Genomic DNA, 16225 nt, shown 5'->3' on the forward strand with positions numbered 1-16225 from the left:
CCGGTGGTATTTGACGGCACTTCCCAACATAACTCTGTTCCACTAAATACAATGTGGGCCCATACCACCGATGGGTCCCACACACTTCCATCTTGTAGGTTACTTGCCACCATCAAAGACCACCACCGGTAACAAGGGTAACTCCTTAACTTTGGGAGCCCCTCCACACTCTCAAAGCCCGCTGGATTCAATCCTACAGCCCCAGGGGCCAGAGATCAATACCCACCGCTGACAGGTGAACCCCATCCCTTCGGAGATAAAGCCCAACATCCCTCTCCAGTTCCCTATGGCGGATCACCAAACCCCCATTAGAGGCCAAGAACCGGCCCACCATTTTATTAACTTTTATGCAGGCTTTATTTACTCTGTCTACCGACCTTGCCAACCGCCAGGTCATCCTGGCTACAATGTCAGAGCAAACGACCAACATGTCAGGGAAGGTTGTCCTCATTCGGAGGAAGTCAAACTTAACGTCCTTAATAAGCTTCCGAATGGAACGACCCCCCCAGGTAATTCCCCCCGACATGGATCACCAAAATGTCCGGCGGCCTGTCCAGACGTGCAAAGTGATGCACTTCAGGCACCCCCCTACTCCACAGCATGCCCGGGTGCCCCGACCAACGGATACATGTCTCCCCTCTGGGAATCCCCAGCTGCCTGCCATTAGGCCTAACGTCTGCCCGCCTGGCCCCCCAAAACACATAGGAGTGGCCCAATATCCAGACGAGGCGCATCTGGCTTCCACCTGCAAGAAAGGAAGAAAACCACAGTATAACCATGGTACCACAACACAGAATACTCACCCAACTCGATAACCTTACTATATGACGTTACACTCTCTGGACGCTTGGCTGTGAGGCTGTTATCACACTCCTTTCAAGGGACGCCTTCCTGTGACCTCAGCACGCCGCTCTGGTTTGTACGCGCACTGGTCGGGCGGGACGGGAGTGTTGCCAAAAAATTCCCCCCATGGTGACTGCAGCCTACCAACCTGCATCCATCATTATTTAAATACTCTGGTTTATACCAGTTACAATATGTACTAAATTTCTTGCCACACCATGTCCTTCCTCCATGTTTCTTCTTGTTTTTAGAATAATAAGTTTTCCTCAAGCAAATAAGCAAACATTCTCAGCCTAGATGAACATCTCTCTCTGACTATGCCCCTGAAGAAGGATTGTACAGATATAAAGTACCCCGAAACGCGTAGGGCTTGAGAAGAGCTTTTTTCATCACATTTGTTTTGTCCTAATTGCTTATGATGGCTATTTTGTAGTTTACACTATGTTAGTCCATACATTTACTGCTTGTTTTTATCTCCATGTACCTGTGATTTTGAATAAAATTTAAACCTTTTTATATTGCTCCTTACCTTCTACACACTTTATCATTCCTTACTCTTGCAAGTGCCAGTAAAGTCCACCTAGGGGAACCCTTCTGCTTTTTGTTTACTATATGCATGCTCGGCAACAAAACACCCCCTGCCTTTTCTTCATATTTTTGTTCCCTACCTTACTCAACCACCAACTGCGGTCAGATGTAGGTCTGGAATCTCCCTGATTTCCCATCGACCGATCCGTTTTACAGCCACCTCGTCCAACCCACATCGCGTGTCTTCTGTTGCCACTCCAATGTGGAAGGAGTGTGAACCATACTGTGAGCAATCTAAACCCGCAGCTTTCAGGCATTTTTTTAAAACGGACATGAACTGGAACTTGGACAATGGAGACCTGTCCCTGTGCACTAACAAAACCCCTTCTGAAACCGGGCGAACTCCCAGAAATTCCCTCACCGCCGCCACAGGGCACACAGAGTCCGGTAGAGAATACAGTCGTACCTTTACCCCTTTGCCACCCTGGTCCATTTTGGACCGGTGTAGCAATACCTCAATGCTAACCCCTTTGCAGAACCACATCCTGAACTTGTAAACCCCCTGGAACCCTCTTGGAAGGGATGACCAGCTCACTAATCCGGAAGGCTCCAAAAAAGGCCAGCGAAAAAGCTGCTCTAAACAAGTACCCTTCATATGCTGATGTGCATACCCCGCCCAACTGAAAAAAAACAGTGACCGCAGGTTGTCAAAGGACACCGGCCTCCTGGCATCACTGCATTTGTGTGTGTACGACGGTAACCCTTCATAGCCTGTCGGACACGGAAATCCTTTGTAAAATCCACCCTGCCCTGCAATTTGAACAAAAACGCCAGCCCCGCGAGTTTGAGGCCCATGGCCAACACTGACACCCCCCTGTTCCAAATTCCTGGAAGCAAAATAAATGACAAGCAACCTTACGTCGATGTTGTCCGGATCCACTCCAGCCTGCCTAACTAACGCCCACCATTCATGCCATACCTTCTCCTAAGCCTCCCACATGGACACACTCACCGACCTTCTTATCCATCCTGCGAGGACTGCAAGGCGATAACCCACAGCCATTGGGGACACGGCACCCATTGTCGGTCCACCCCCGGAGCCAGCTCTCGGAACTTGTCCCACTGAAAGCGAGACAAAGCATCAGCCAAAGTGTTGTCCACCCCTGGGAGATGTACCGCATACAGAAAGATGTTCAACTGTAGGCAGCCGTACTACCTGCTGTGACGGCGCTGAGATACGGTTAATGACTTTAACCACTCCCAGGTTGTCACAATTTAATCTCCCCTTCAAATCCCTGAACGACTCACCCCATATCTCCATGGCCAGCACCACTGGAAACAGCTCCAGTAGCACCAGATACTTCTGCAACCCTGTCTCTAACCACGAAAGCGGCCAAGGCCCAGCGCTCCAGTGACCCTGATAGAATGCCCCGTAACCTGTTGACTCCGCTGCGTCTGTAAACAGTTCCAAATCGAAATTACTCACCGGGCCGGACATCCAAACCGATCTGCCATTGTAGTCTGTCAAGAAGGTATCCCACACCCTCAAGTCCTCCCGGTGTTCCCTAGTAATATGAATGAAATGAGTGGGGGACCGGACCCCGCAGTGGCTGCCGACAGCCGTCGGCAGAACACCCTGCCCATGGGGATAATGCGGCATGAAAAGTTCAATTTACCCAGTAAAGACTGCAGCTTCCATAGCTGAATCTTCCATAGCCCTAAAATCCCTTGAATCTCTATCTTTAGTGCTCCCAACTTCCCCTCGGTAAGTGACACTCCATTGCTTCTGAGTCAATGACTATGCCCAAGAAGCTGATAGCGGTGGTCGGGCCCTCCGTCTTGACCTCCACCAGTGGGATCCCAAATGCATCTGCCATGTGTTGCAATGTGGATAACAGCGCTGCACACACATTAGACGACTGAGGACCCACGCAGAGGAAGTCATCCAGGTAATGAATTATGGAATTCAGCCCTGAAATGCCCCTAACCACCCATTCAACAAAGGAGCCGAATGTTTCGAACAATGCACACGAAATGGAGAAACCCGTGGGCAGGCAACAATCAACGTAAAATTCCCCTTGCCAACAGCACCCCAACAGCCAAAAACTGTCCGGATGAACCGGGAGCAAGTGGAACGCAGATTTGATGTCCGCTTTTGCTATCAGTGCCCGCTTTCTACAGCGGCGAACACAGCCCACTGCAGCATCGAAGGACCGATCCCCCCTTCGGAAAAGACAGATGGTGTATTAGCCGAAACTTGGTCGGCTCTTTTTTGGGCACCACTCCCAGAGGGGAAATCACCAACTCCTCAATAGGTCGCTCTCGGAAAGGCCCGGCCATGCGGCCTAGCGCCACTTCCTTACCCAATTTTTCGCCCACCACTCCAGGATGAAGCAATGCAGAACGCAAATTCTTAGCTACCGGCGGGACAGTAGACAAGGAGCATGGGATACGAAAACCCTCCGAAAATCCCTCCCTCAACAGCCGTGGGGCCTCCCGATCTGGATACCTATTTAGAAAAGGTTGCATCTTTTGCACCCTCACTGGTGTTGTCCCTTTTGTTACCAACATCCCCGGCCCGTCCCTTACCTTTTTTGAAACCGCGTGACACGGGATGGGATCCACCGCAGCCGGAGCACTCATGTTTAAAATGGCATGATCCCCCGAATTTGCAGGTTCCCTCATTATATTGCCAGCAGACACCCCATTTTTTTGGCGGCCGGCTGTCCAGGGGATGCGGAACCACCGCCCCCCCCCCCCCCCCCCCCTGGAAAAAACTGATTCGGGGCCCTCGCCAACGATCTCGGCTTCATCCAGAGGCTAATGACCTTGTGATCCCATTGGACGGACAGACGGCCCTGCGCTGCCTGCAGCACCCTTCTGGCGGCCCTTGAACCACCCGTAGCCGCTACCCCAAACAACCCGTGCTTAGTATTGGTAATAGAGACAGAGGACTGACCGGGAGACTTACCGGGCTGACCAGGGGATGGTGTCCCCGCCGCCGTTGCACCGGAATCCACTGCTGCCTGATGCTCCTGGATCCCGTCAGCTCCCCCTCAGAACGGTCACCAGTCGGCTGCAGGGGGTCCGAGACGCTCACCCTGGGTAACGCTGGCCTCAACACTATGCTGGCTTGGCTCTGCTGGCCACGCCTCCTAGCGCTGGCTCCGCCCCCGACTTTGCCTTCTTCTTTCCTGGGGCTCTCACCTCTGATGGCGTATCCCTGCTGGTTGCGCCATGCTGCCCGCTCTGCCTGCAATGGGGAGCGCCGGTCTGTGGCCGCCGGTCGGGGCAGGTGAAAGCCCGGCAGCCGTTACTGGTCTCCTCTCTCGCTGGGACCTCCCCATGGCTGTCGCATTGGGGGAGGGGGTGTCCGCTCGATCCTGCTGTCTCCAGCGGGCAGGAGGGCGAGAGGTACATGCGCGTGCGCCGAGGCCCCACCCACCGAGCTCCACTGATGCAGAGGATTCTGCCCCGGCCCTGAACTGGCGGAAACCGGCTGTCGTTTCGCCGGTGGGCTGGACGGGTCCCGATCAGGGGGGCTCCTGCTGTGGCGCGAAGCCCTGGGGGAGAAACGCTCCAGAGGCCGTGCCCTCCTAGCGCGTGGGAGGTCCTTAACCCCACCCCCCCACCCCGCCGCCGATCCGGATGCCTGCTCCTGTAGCAGAGAGGCCAATTGGCCATGCAGCCATTTGGGCCCTTGGAGGCAGCGGCCACCCAAAGCTGGGCTAAAAACCGATCCACGTCGGCCATTGGTATGCAGGTGGCGATGCACTAAACTGCTCCTCTGAAACGATCCCCTGCAGTGTTGCACGGGTCACCCCCCTAACTCCTTAAATAAACTAAACCCCACCTATTCCTACTTCTCCAATCATTACTCCCCCCACCTCAGCACTATTTTTTTAACCCTTGCTGTTCCCTTATCACTCTCATCATGCTGGCCCTCTGCTAATTCTTTTCAATCCCCTCGCTCCAGGCCCCTCTCTATAGTAGTAATATCTGCATACTTTCGGATTGGAAGCATTACTAACAAGACATTACATATCCAGATCTGACTGATGTAAGTTATCAGTGATTGTTTCAAAAATGTAATCCAACTGTCACAAATTAGAAGGAGCAAATAATGGAAACTAAGTAAAGATGCCCATGGGCAGGGCAATTTAAAATAAAAGTCCCCTCTGGAAAGTGCAGTCCCCAATTCTAAAATATGAGCAGTCAACATGGGACATACAGATTATAGCAATGACATAATTAGGAGCAGGCATACCTTAAGTGCCGGTTCACACAGGGGCGACTTGTCAGGCGACCTAGCCGCCTGACAAGTCGCCTCCCATTGTGTACAATGGAACCGTTCTAATAGGAGCAACGCAAGTCGCTCCGACTTAGAAAAAGGTTCCTGTACTACTTTGGGGACGACTTGAGGCGACTTGCATAGACCTCTATACAGAAGTCGTTTTGCAAGTCGCCGTGGAAGTCGTGTGCAGGTCGCCTCGGTGAGGCGACCTGCAAGTCGTGCCGCCCCTGTGTGAACCGGAGCTAAAGGTGGACTATTCTCCATGTTTTATTTTATTGGGATCTGGTGCAGAAACACACGAGGGTCTTCAGTTACATTAAAGCTGTAGTTCACCTTTGACAAAAACTGCTTATGCAGGTATGGGACACCTGTAGATCTAAACAAACTGGGCATCTTTTACCAGAGTTAAATAATTCCCTTACTATAGGTGTAGGCCATTTATGTGCCTCCTGAAGCCTGACCAAAAAACTCCCAGAGATCGCATTGACATTGCTAAGAGATGCTTAGCTCATACTGTTTATCTCCTCCATCACAGGAGCGTGTTTTTAGATACTGAGATCGGAGCTACTGCATCAGGGGAGAGTGAGCGTATGGGAGGGGGTTTGCATCAGAGAAACCACACACTTCTGTGTTGGTGGAGGTTAACAGTAAGAGATGGGAGTCTCATAGCAACATCCTAGCAACAAGGCAGGATGGATGATGCGATCTCGTGGGGGGTTTTAATCGAATTTCATGAGGTAAGTAAATTCCCTAAACTATAGCAAGGGCATTATTCAACTTTGGTCAAAGCTGCACAGTTTGCTTTAACCTACAAATGCTCCTTACCATCATAAGCGGTTTTCTCGTAAAGGTGAACTATGCCTTTAAGCAAATCTTGTGTGTTGGTGTACCTCTTAAGATGGATGGGGCTGCCTTCAATTCAGTTATTTATTGCTATGAATGTCTCAAGTTGGGAGCACATGCAATTTAGCGGCAGGCATTCAGATGATTAAATTACTGTATATGTAAGAAATGTACAGTGAAACCTCGGGTTGCGAGGAAGGCGGTTTACAAGCGTTTCGCAAAAAAAGCTTTTTTAACAAAAATTCCTGACTCGCTTTGCAAGCGTTGTCTCGCAAGACGAGCAGGATTCAAGCCGCTAGGGTGTGCAGTACTGCATTTGGCCAGAGGTGCGGAGGCGCCAGTGATGCTCGGTGACACTCGGAAACCCTCGGTTCCCGAGGGTTTCCGAGTGTCTCCGGCTCCCCTGCACCTCTGGCCACATGCAGTACTGCATAAGCAAGCAGTGGCTGTGGAACAGATTATCTGAATTTCCATTATTTCCTATGGGGAAACTCGCTTTGATATACGAAGCTTTGGCTTACAAGCATTCTTCTGGAACAAATTATGCTTGTAATCCAAGGTATTACTGTATGTAGGTTTTTTTTTTTTTGTTTTTTTGTTTACTGAACGAGTTTTTCCTCCTGCAGGTGACACATTTATTTGACAATGAAGGCACAGTATTCTTTGCAATGTTTATGGCAGTCTGGGGTAAGTATAACAAATATATACGTCTCAGATTTTAAAACTTCTTGAAAGTATATCTATGCTTTAAAAAATAGAACTTTTCAAGTATTTAAACTTTTTATTTCTGGAGCACATATGCAACTAACCCTGTCTCATAGCAGGCATTATCCAGTGCTTCTGCCACATGTGTTGTGGCTTCTGTGTCTGTATTGTAGAGCCTTAATCACTTCCTCTCAGGGGAAACCATTGTCCCTGTGCCAGTAAGTGAGGAGAAATCTCTCCAGTGGTGCCACAGATGGCAGTAAAAACCTGACAGGTGATCTAATCCTTCCCCACTCTATCTAAAAATTACTTTGCTTTGTGCACTGGTCCGCACTCATGTTGGAACAGAATGGGGATAGCCCCTAACTGTTCCCATAAAGTTGGGAGCATGAAAATGTCCAAAATGTCTTGGTATGCTGACGCCTTAAGAGTTCCATTCACTGGAACTAAGGGTTCAGATCCAATCCCTGAAAAACAACCCCGCACCATAATCCTCCTCCACCAAATGATTTGGATCAGTGCACAAAGCAAGGTTCGTAAAGACATGGATGAGCGAGTTTGTGATGGAGGAACTTGATTGGCCTGCACAGAGTCTTGACCTCAACCCGACAGAACACCTTTGGGATAAATTAGAGCGGAGTCGGGCCTTCTCGTCCAACATCGGTGCCCGACCTCAAAAATGTGCTTCTGGAAGAATGGTCAAACATTCTCATAGACACACTCCTAAACCTCGTGGACAGCCTTTTCAGAAGAGTTGAAGCTGTTATAGCTGCAAAGGATCGATATTGAACCCTACGGATTAAGACAGAGATGCCATTAAAGTTCATGTGCGTGTAAAGGCAGATTTTCCAATACTGTGTGTGTGTGGATATATATGTAGCATGCTCTCAGAGGAGCTATTGGCTTTGATGGTCCCATTCCCCCAAACTGGGTGCACACACAGCCAGGCATACAGTATTTTCTTCCTCACTGGTTCCAAGAAACAGTCTAGATTGTCCTTTTTGTAATTTTTATTGAACTTGAATAGGTGAGAGGAGAACCTAGGATATCCCGAAGAGACAGACTTGACCAAGGACACCTCTCCTCCTATTCTGGCAGAGAGCTTCCACAACATTCACTAATGGCTGAGAAAGTGTCTAGGGTGTGCTTTTGAAGAACTGAGAACTGCACACACTCATTAGGGCTCAACACATTGGTCACAATGCCACAGGATCATCAGTTGCCGGCTCCTATTATCCACCAAGCATTTTTCAGTGAGGGAGACACAGATTTGGCCCAGGACAGCTGGACACTTTCCCCAACCTCCATTGGCTTCCTCCAGTGAGCTTCTCCAGACCTTAAGAAAAATCCCAGACTTTGGGAAAAGACTACAGCTGGGACCTTGATGACTTTCAAGCAGTATCCCCAGCAGACTGCCCTGATGGGCAGTGCCCTTTAGACAGGGGGCTCCTTTGGCAGGACAGGGCCCAGGATCCACAAACTCTGCTCCCGGCTTAAGCCACCTACTGGACACACCTCCCCAGGAATTGGCTGCGTCTCCATAAATACTCCGCCTACCTTTTTACTCTTCTTCCCACTGTGATTCTACAACCTAAAAAAATCAATCCCTGCTCCACTGATTAGAGGAGCTAAACTAAATTTCTTTCTCGAACACCACGGGACACAGAGCCACAGTAATTACTGATGGGTTATATAGGTATCACTAGGTGATTGGACACTGGCACACCCTATCAGGAAGTTCAACCCTCTATATAATCCCTCCCCTTGCAGGGATACCTCAGTTTTTACGCCAGTGTCTTAGGTGATGGACGTGTAAAGATGTGCTGTGCTGAGCTCCAAAGGGAATATCCTATATCCTATACTGGGGCAAGCCAGGCAGACCCGATCCATTCAAAGTGTCCTTGCTAGGCCGAATTGGATGGTACCCGGGCCTCGTGTCCGGGGAGGCACCTGGAGCCGAGCTGCTCAAAAGGAGGTGAACCAGTCTGGGCAGAGATGCATGTGCCATGCATATCGGCAGTTTTTATTCCAGGGATAGAGAACTGGCAGGTGGACTATCTAAGTCACCAGCAGTTACTCCCAGGGAAATGGTCTCTACACCCCGACGTCTTTTGGGCCATATGCCAAAGATGGGGGGTCCCAGATGTAGATCTCTTTGCATCCTGATTCAACAAAAAGATAGACAGATTTGTGGCAAGGACGAGGGATCCTCTTGCATGCGGGACGGATGCGTTGGTGATTCCGTGGCATCAGTTCTCACTGATTTACGCATTCCCTCCTATTCTGCTACTGCCACTACTACTTCGCAGGATCAGGCAGGAAAGGAAGTCGGTACTTCTGGTGGCCCCCGCTTGGCCCAGAAGGACTTGGTATGTAGAAATAGTAAGGATGACGGTGGGTTCCCCGTGGACCCTACCGGTATGCCCAGACCTGTTATCTCAAGGTCCAGTGTTCCATCCTGCCTTACAAATGCTAAATTTGACGGTTTGGCTATTGAGACCCACGTTCTGAAGAGTCGTGGGCTTTCAGGTCCTGTCATATCTACCTTGATTAATGCAAGGAAGCCAGCTTCCAGGATGATTTATCATAGAGTCTGGAAAGCTTATGTATCCTGGTGTGAATCCAGAGGTTGGCATCCCAGGAAATATGTCATAGGTAGAATTCTTGATTTTCTACAATTAGGATTAGAGATGAAGCTGGCCTTTAGTACCATCAAGGGCCAGGTCTCGGCTTTATCAGTATTATTTCAACGGCCACTTGCTTCGCATTCTTTGGTCCGAAACTTTATGCAGGGGGTGATGCGTCTTAATCCTCCGGTTAAAGCGCCCCTAAACCCCTGGGACTTGAACCTGGCTGTGTTACAGAAACAGCCTTTTGAACCAATAAGTCAGATTCCTTTGGTCTTGTTGACAAGGAAGTAAATTTTTCTGGTGGCCATCTCTTCTGCTAGAAGAGTTTCAGAATTAGCAGCCCTTTCCTGTAAGGAGCCTTATTTGATTATACACAAGGATAGAGCGGTACTGCGCCCTCATCCTAGTTTTTTACCGAAGGTGGTTTCTGATTTTCATTTAAACCAAGACATTGTTCTGCCTTCCTTTTTTCCAGATCCCTGTTCTCCGGAAGAGAGATCTCTACATTCGTTGGATGTAGTAAGAGCAGTTAAGGCCTATCTCGAGGCAACTGCTCAGATTCGCAAGATGGATGTTTTGTTTGTGCTGCCAGAGGGTCCCAATAGAGGACAGGCAGCGTCAAAAGCTACCATTTCTAAATGGATTCGACAATTGATCATTCAAGCTTACGGTTTGAAACAGAAGATTCCTCCGTTTCAGATCAAGGCACATTCCACAAGGGCTATTGGTGCTTCTTGGGCAGTGCATCACCGGGCCTCTATGGCTCAAATCTGCAAGGCCGCAACCTGGTCTTCAGTTCATACATTCACCAGATTCTATCAGGTGGATGTGAGAAGGCATGAGGATATCGCCTTTGGGCGAAGTGTGCTGCAGGCAGCTGTACAGGGTCCTCAGGTCTGATTACACCCTACTTGGTCGTGGTTCCCCCCTCCCTCAGGTAGCATTGCTCTGGGACATCCCATCAGTAATTACTGTGGCTCTGTGTCCCGTAATGTTTGAGAAAGAAAATAGGATTTTTTAAAACAGCTTACCTGTAAAATCCTTTTCTTTCGAAGGACATCACGGGACACAGAGGTCCTGCCCCTCTTCTAATATGCTATATTGCTTGGCTACAAAACTGAGGTATCCCTGCAAGAGGATGGATTATATAGGGGGTTGAACTTCCTGATAGGGTGTGCCAGTGTCCAATCACCAGTGATACCCTATATAACCCATCAGTAATTACTGTGGCTCTGTGTCCCGTGATGTCCTTCGAAAGAAAAGGATTTTACAGGTAAGCTGTTTTAAAAAATCCTATTTTACCTAACAATCTACACTAACTGGGAGGGTGTTACATATACATTGCTGTCTAAGCTACACATTGCAGAAGAAGCTATCAAGCTTTTTTTTCAATTAAACCCTTGCCCATCTGCACATTACATCTACAGTGCCTTGAAAAGTTATTCCTACCCCTTGACATTTTCCACATTTTTGTCATGTTACAATCAAAAGCGTTTTTTATTGGGGTTTTATGTGATAGACCAACACAAAGTGGCACATAATTGTGAAGTGGAAGGAAAATAAGTGGTTTCGAACATTATTTACAAATATGTGAAAAGTGTGGCGTGCATTTGTATTCAGCCCCCCCGGAGTCAGTACTTTGTAGAACCACCTTTTGCTGCAATTACAGCTGCAAATCTTTTTCAGTATGTCTCTACCAGCTTTTCTAGAGAGTGACATTTTTGCGCATTCTTCTTTGCAAAATAGCTCAAGCTCTGTCAGATTGGATGGAGAGTGTCTGTGAACAGCAATTTTCAAGTCTTGGCTAAGATTCTCAATTGGATTTAAGTCTGGACTTTGACTAGGCCATTCTAACACACATGAATATTGTAACTCTGGCTGTATGTTTGAGTCATTGTCCTGCTGGAAGGTGAACCTCCGCCCCAGTCTCAAGTCTTTTGCAGTCTCTAACAGGTTTTCTTCTAAGATTTCAAATAAATAAACAAATACAGCGCCAATCATAAATTTGAACAGCAGCCAACACTACAATGTGACCAAATTGTGCAAAATACCTAAATATAAAAAGTGTAGCGCTAATACTAAAACATCTATATGAAAAACCTACAAACGAAAAAGTAATTTCGCACCTATGTGTAAAACAACCACATCAAATCTCTCCCAGATAAGGGACTGAGAAAATAAAGAATATTGTGAAAAAATTCTTAGTGTATAGTCATGGAAAGCATTTTCTTTTGTGATGAAAAAAAACATGAACAGTTAAAGAATGTGAAAAATATAAATAGCAAACGTGATGATAGTATTGAAAAAGTTCACAATTCTGGTAAGAGGTGTAACCACAATCTTCTAATCAAATTTAAAAATAAATTTATCTAGTCCAACATATGGTGCAGGAACGGAAAAATCAGCCGCAAGAAAGCAAATTCAGTGCAATGCAGATAATGAAGTGATATCTTCTTGATAATAATCCAAATCAGAGTGAAGGATAAAATACTCTTACCGACTTCGGTGGACTCACAGGCCCTTGGCGGTGAGTCAAACGAGCTTGAACTGTCTTAAGATGGATGACAATATGAGGGTGGTCTGTATGGTGGTGAACCTCCTCCTTAGATGGGGGACCAGGAGCCTGCCCAGGTGGCTTGTACGATCACCGTCATTACCAGCATAAGTGAGCCATGTATAAATTAAAAACAAGGAGCCTCCACATGGTGTAAATCCAAAAAATTCAAATAAAAGGAAGAAGCAAGCGTTGTATGGGTGGCTGGGTACAGCAAGGAGATCAGACGCGTTTCGTCTGAAGAGACTTCGGCTGGGGTATGTGCCATCCCGCCACCACCACGCTTATATACACATACTGTAATACTAACCCATAAAACAGCTGTTACATCAATGTGCGCTCTGACTTCCTGGTTTCCTAGCGTGCGTTCCATTCATGTCTGACGTGTCATCGCACCAATAGGAACACATCAACAAGACTATTGGAGCGCAAATGCGTTCCAAAAGGATCATCGAGGCCGGAAATGCTTGAAGTAAAAATGAATACGGCGTTCAGAGTCAACAGCAAAGAAAGAATAAAATTTATTCATAAAGCCTAAATATCCAAACTAGGATATCCAATCAGGAAGTCAGTATGCATCACAGTTAGGTTACAGATATTTAAAAAGTAAAACTAAAGAAAGTATATATATTAAAAATGACCGTCTTATTTCTTATGTATGAATATTAGACAGGGGTTAATGACACCTATCTCAATTCATGTCAATAACCAATAAAACCAGAACAGAAGAGAGAAAATGTGCTGTAACGCACATATTTAAGAATTATATACCATCGACTTCAAAAATTTATTTGATAGAACGAAAAAGAAAAAATTAAAAATTGTAAAATTTAAAAATTTAAAAAATGTATTCATAAAAAACACAGAAACCAGGACCGAATAATTTTAAACGGAATAATTGATTACAGATATTATAACCTCCCCTCATATATAAACGGGAGCCATCTTAGTTATAAGAGAGGCCCAAATTAGTCCCCAAACGAGTTAGGCGTACTCATGCCACATGTATATAAAAACTTTTATGGGGATCAAGTTGTCTAAAGAAAGGAGGGGGGGAGGGGGGGATTTGAGGGAGCATCTTCTGGATCACACATTCAAGATTGATTAATGAATGAATTAATGTCCCACTCCACATTAAGTCCATGTGGCGTGAAACATCTTAGCTGGTGTATCCAAAAAGTTTCAAGTCTCGATACTCCTCTCACACTTGACTCTCCTCTCCAGTGAGAGATGAATTTATCTATTATTTGAAACTTAGTGCCAGTAAGGTCTCGGTTGTGACATAACAAGTAATGGTTGGGCACACTGTGGTTCGTACGTCCTTTTTTGATAGACTTTATATGTTCATTGACCCTTATAGCAAATGTACGAATGGTCCGCCCCAGGTACCGTTTCCCGCAGGGACAAGTAATGAGGTATACAATATACCTTGTTGAACATGTAACAAAATGTTTAACAGAGTATTCTCTCCCAGTGGTAGTTGATCCAAAGGTCTCAATCTTACGGGATTTGTGTGTGTTGTATTTACACACCCTACACCTTCGACAAGGAAAAAAGCCCTTCATACTCTGGAAAAATGAGGGGACGGAAGGGGGGTCAGTTATATTGGGCGCAATCTGTCCCCTCAGGGGCATAGCACCTCTATAAATCACCCCTGCTTGCACTGGAAGGACAGGTCCCAGCACGGTATCATTTTTTAGTACCTTCCAGTGCCTATGAATAATATCCTTAACCTGTTTGTGCAGGATTGAAAAGTTACTGAGGAAAGACCATTTATGTTTATTTTCTAAATTATGTTTAGGTTGTTCAGAAATTAGTAAATTCCTATCTACTAGGGAAACATTATGAATCACTTCATCTATCTCCAGTGTATTGTAGCCCTTATCTGTAAATCTAGACTTCAAGATATTAGCTTGATCAAAATAATCAGTAAGTTGTGAACAGTTACTTCTAATCCGCAGCAGTTGGCTACGGGGAATGGATTTCAGCCATGCTGCATGGTGGCAACTATCGATCGGAATGTATCCATTCCGATTGGTGGCCTTAAAGTCTTGGTAATGAGATGGTCATTAACAACCATGATCTCGAGGTCCAAGAAGTGAATAGTCGACCGACTGGCTTCATAGGTCAACTCTATTCCAATCCGGTTGTCATTCAAGGTGCATATAAATTCATCCAGAGATTCCATATCTCCCTTCCATAGGAGGAGGATGTCGTCGATGTACCTGGCCCACAACACCAGTTGGGGCGGGTCCAGGGCATAGACGACATCCTCCTCCCATTTGGCAATGAAAATATTGGCTAGGCTGGGGGCGAACTTAGCCCCCATCGCCACTCCTTTTTTCTGAAGATAGAAGTCTCCATCATACCAGAAGTAGTTGTGTTTAGTGGCAAAGCACAACGAATCCATGATAAACCTCTTCTGGGTTCCTGGAATTGTTCCATTTCTGGAAAGGAAAGAATTAACTGCTGCAAACCCCAAATCATGGGGTATACAATGCTTTAATGTCTGCTGTGGCAAGTATGAGATCTTTACTATATGTAACACATTCAAGTTTAGCAATGGTGTTTTTAGTGTCTCTTAAGTAAGATGGTGTAGACTTTACTAACGGTTGGAGGAAAAAATCGATGTATTTGCCGATACGAGATGTTATTGAATTGATGCCGCTGATAATTGGGCGGCCTGGAGGTTGTGTGACGTTCTTATAAACTTTTGGTAAGTAATATATTATAGGAATACGCGGAGCGACTGGAACTAAAAAGTTCTTCTCCTTTTTATCAAGAATTCCTAATTGGGAGCCAGTATCAATCAAATCAACGAGAATCTTCTTAAACTCAGATGTAGGATTTTTAGTTAATTTTAAATAAGTATCTGTATCACCGAGAATTTTAGTCATCTCCATGTGGTAATCTAGCTTGTCAAGAATGACAATCCCCCCCTCCCTTATCTGCTGGACGAATAACAAGATTTTTTCGTTCACAAAGGGATTTGAGCCCAGTTTTTAAATTGGGGTCATTGTGTATTTTTTTATTCGGTAATTTGTCTAAGTCTTTTAGGACCATATCTCGGAAGACTTTAATGGATGATGCCGTCGGGCAGGGAGGGTTAAATAGTGATGGGTTAACAAGACCTGAATGTACAGTGTGCGACGTAATTTCCATAGCCGGAGGTCTAGTAGGGTTAGACATAATATATCTCTGGATATTCAACTTTCTAATGTATTTGTGTACATCTATGAAAGTTGAAAATGTATTTAATTTTTTGGGGGGTACAAATTTTAAACCTTTATCAAGAACCGATTTCTCAGCTTTAGTTAGTTCAACTTTACTTAAATTAAAAATGCCGCTGTCTTTTATACACGTTTTCTTTTTCCTGGCGCGCCACCCCCCTCTGGAGCCGCGCCAGGATTTAGATTTCTTATATGGCTTTCCCCTTCCTTGTGAAAATCCCCCTTAGTGGAGGGTCCTGGTAAATTTTGATTATAATTAAATGGTGATCTAATATGGTATCCGTCATCCCTATCCGAGTAGGGGTATCTGGAACCGTGATCATCATTATATCTTCTTTCTCGAAGTGGTGAGAACCTATTTTGCGTGTGAAACGGAGTTCTTTGAGGATATTGATAGTCTGAGTATTGATCATAACTTATCCTCCAGGGGGATGAATCCTGTCTGTAATGATCATAGTACGGTCTCTGGTTTCTATTTCCCTTAGCCCTACCCCTATTGTTCCTGCCCCTTCCCCCATTATTGGAGGATGGATTCCTCCGATGAGGTGTGGGTGTATAGGGTCTATTGGGTGGATGGTAAACGTCCTGTGTATTAGGT

At 46.3% G+C, this 16225-nt stretch overlaps 1 protein-coding gene across 2 annotated transcripts in view; it reads left to right on the top strand.

The window, feature by feature from the left end:
• Nucleotides 1-16225, top strand: part of ANO9 (anoctamin 9) — a 161616-nt gene that overhangs the window by 91676 nt on the left and 53715 nt on the right. For both annotated transcript variants that reach the window (XM_073604711.1, XM_073604713.1), the window contains exon 10: nt 7135-7195. In XM_073604711.1, coding sequence (XP_073460812.1) covers nt 7135-7195 — 61 coding nt within the window. The remainder of the gene's footprint in view (nt 1-7134; nt 7196-16225) is intronic.

Source organism: Aquarana catesbeiana, linkage group LG11 (genome assembly GCF_042186555.1).
Source record: "Aquarana catesbeiana isolate 2022-GZ linkage group LG11, ASM4218655v1, whole genome shotgun sequence".
NCBI lineage: Eukaryota > Metazoa > Chordata > Amphibia > Anura > Ranidae > Aquarana > Aquarana catesbeiana.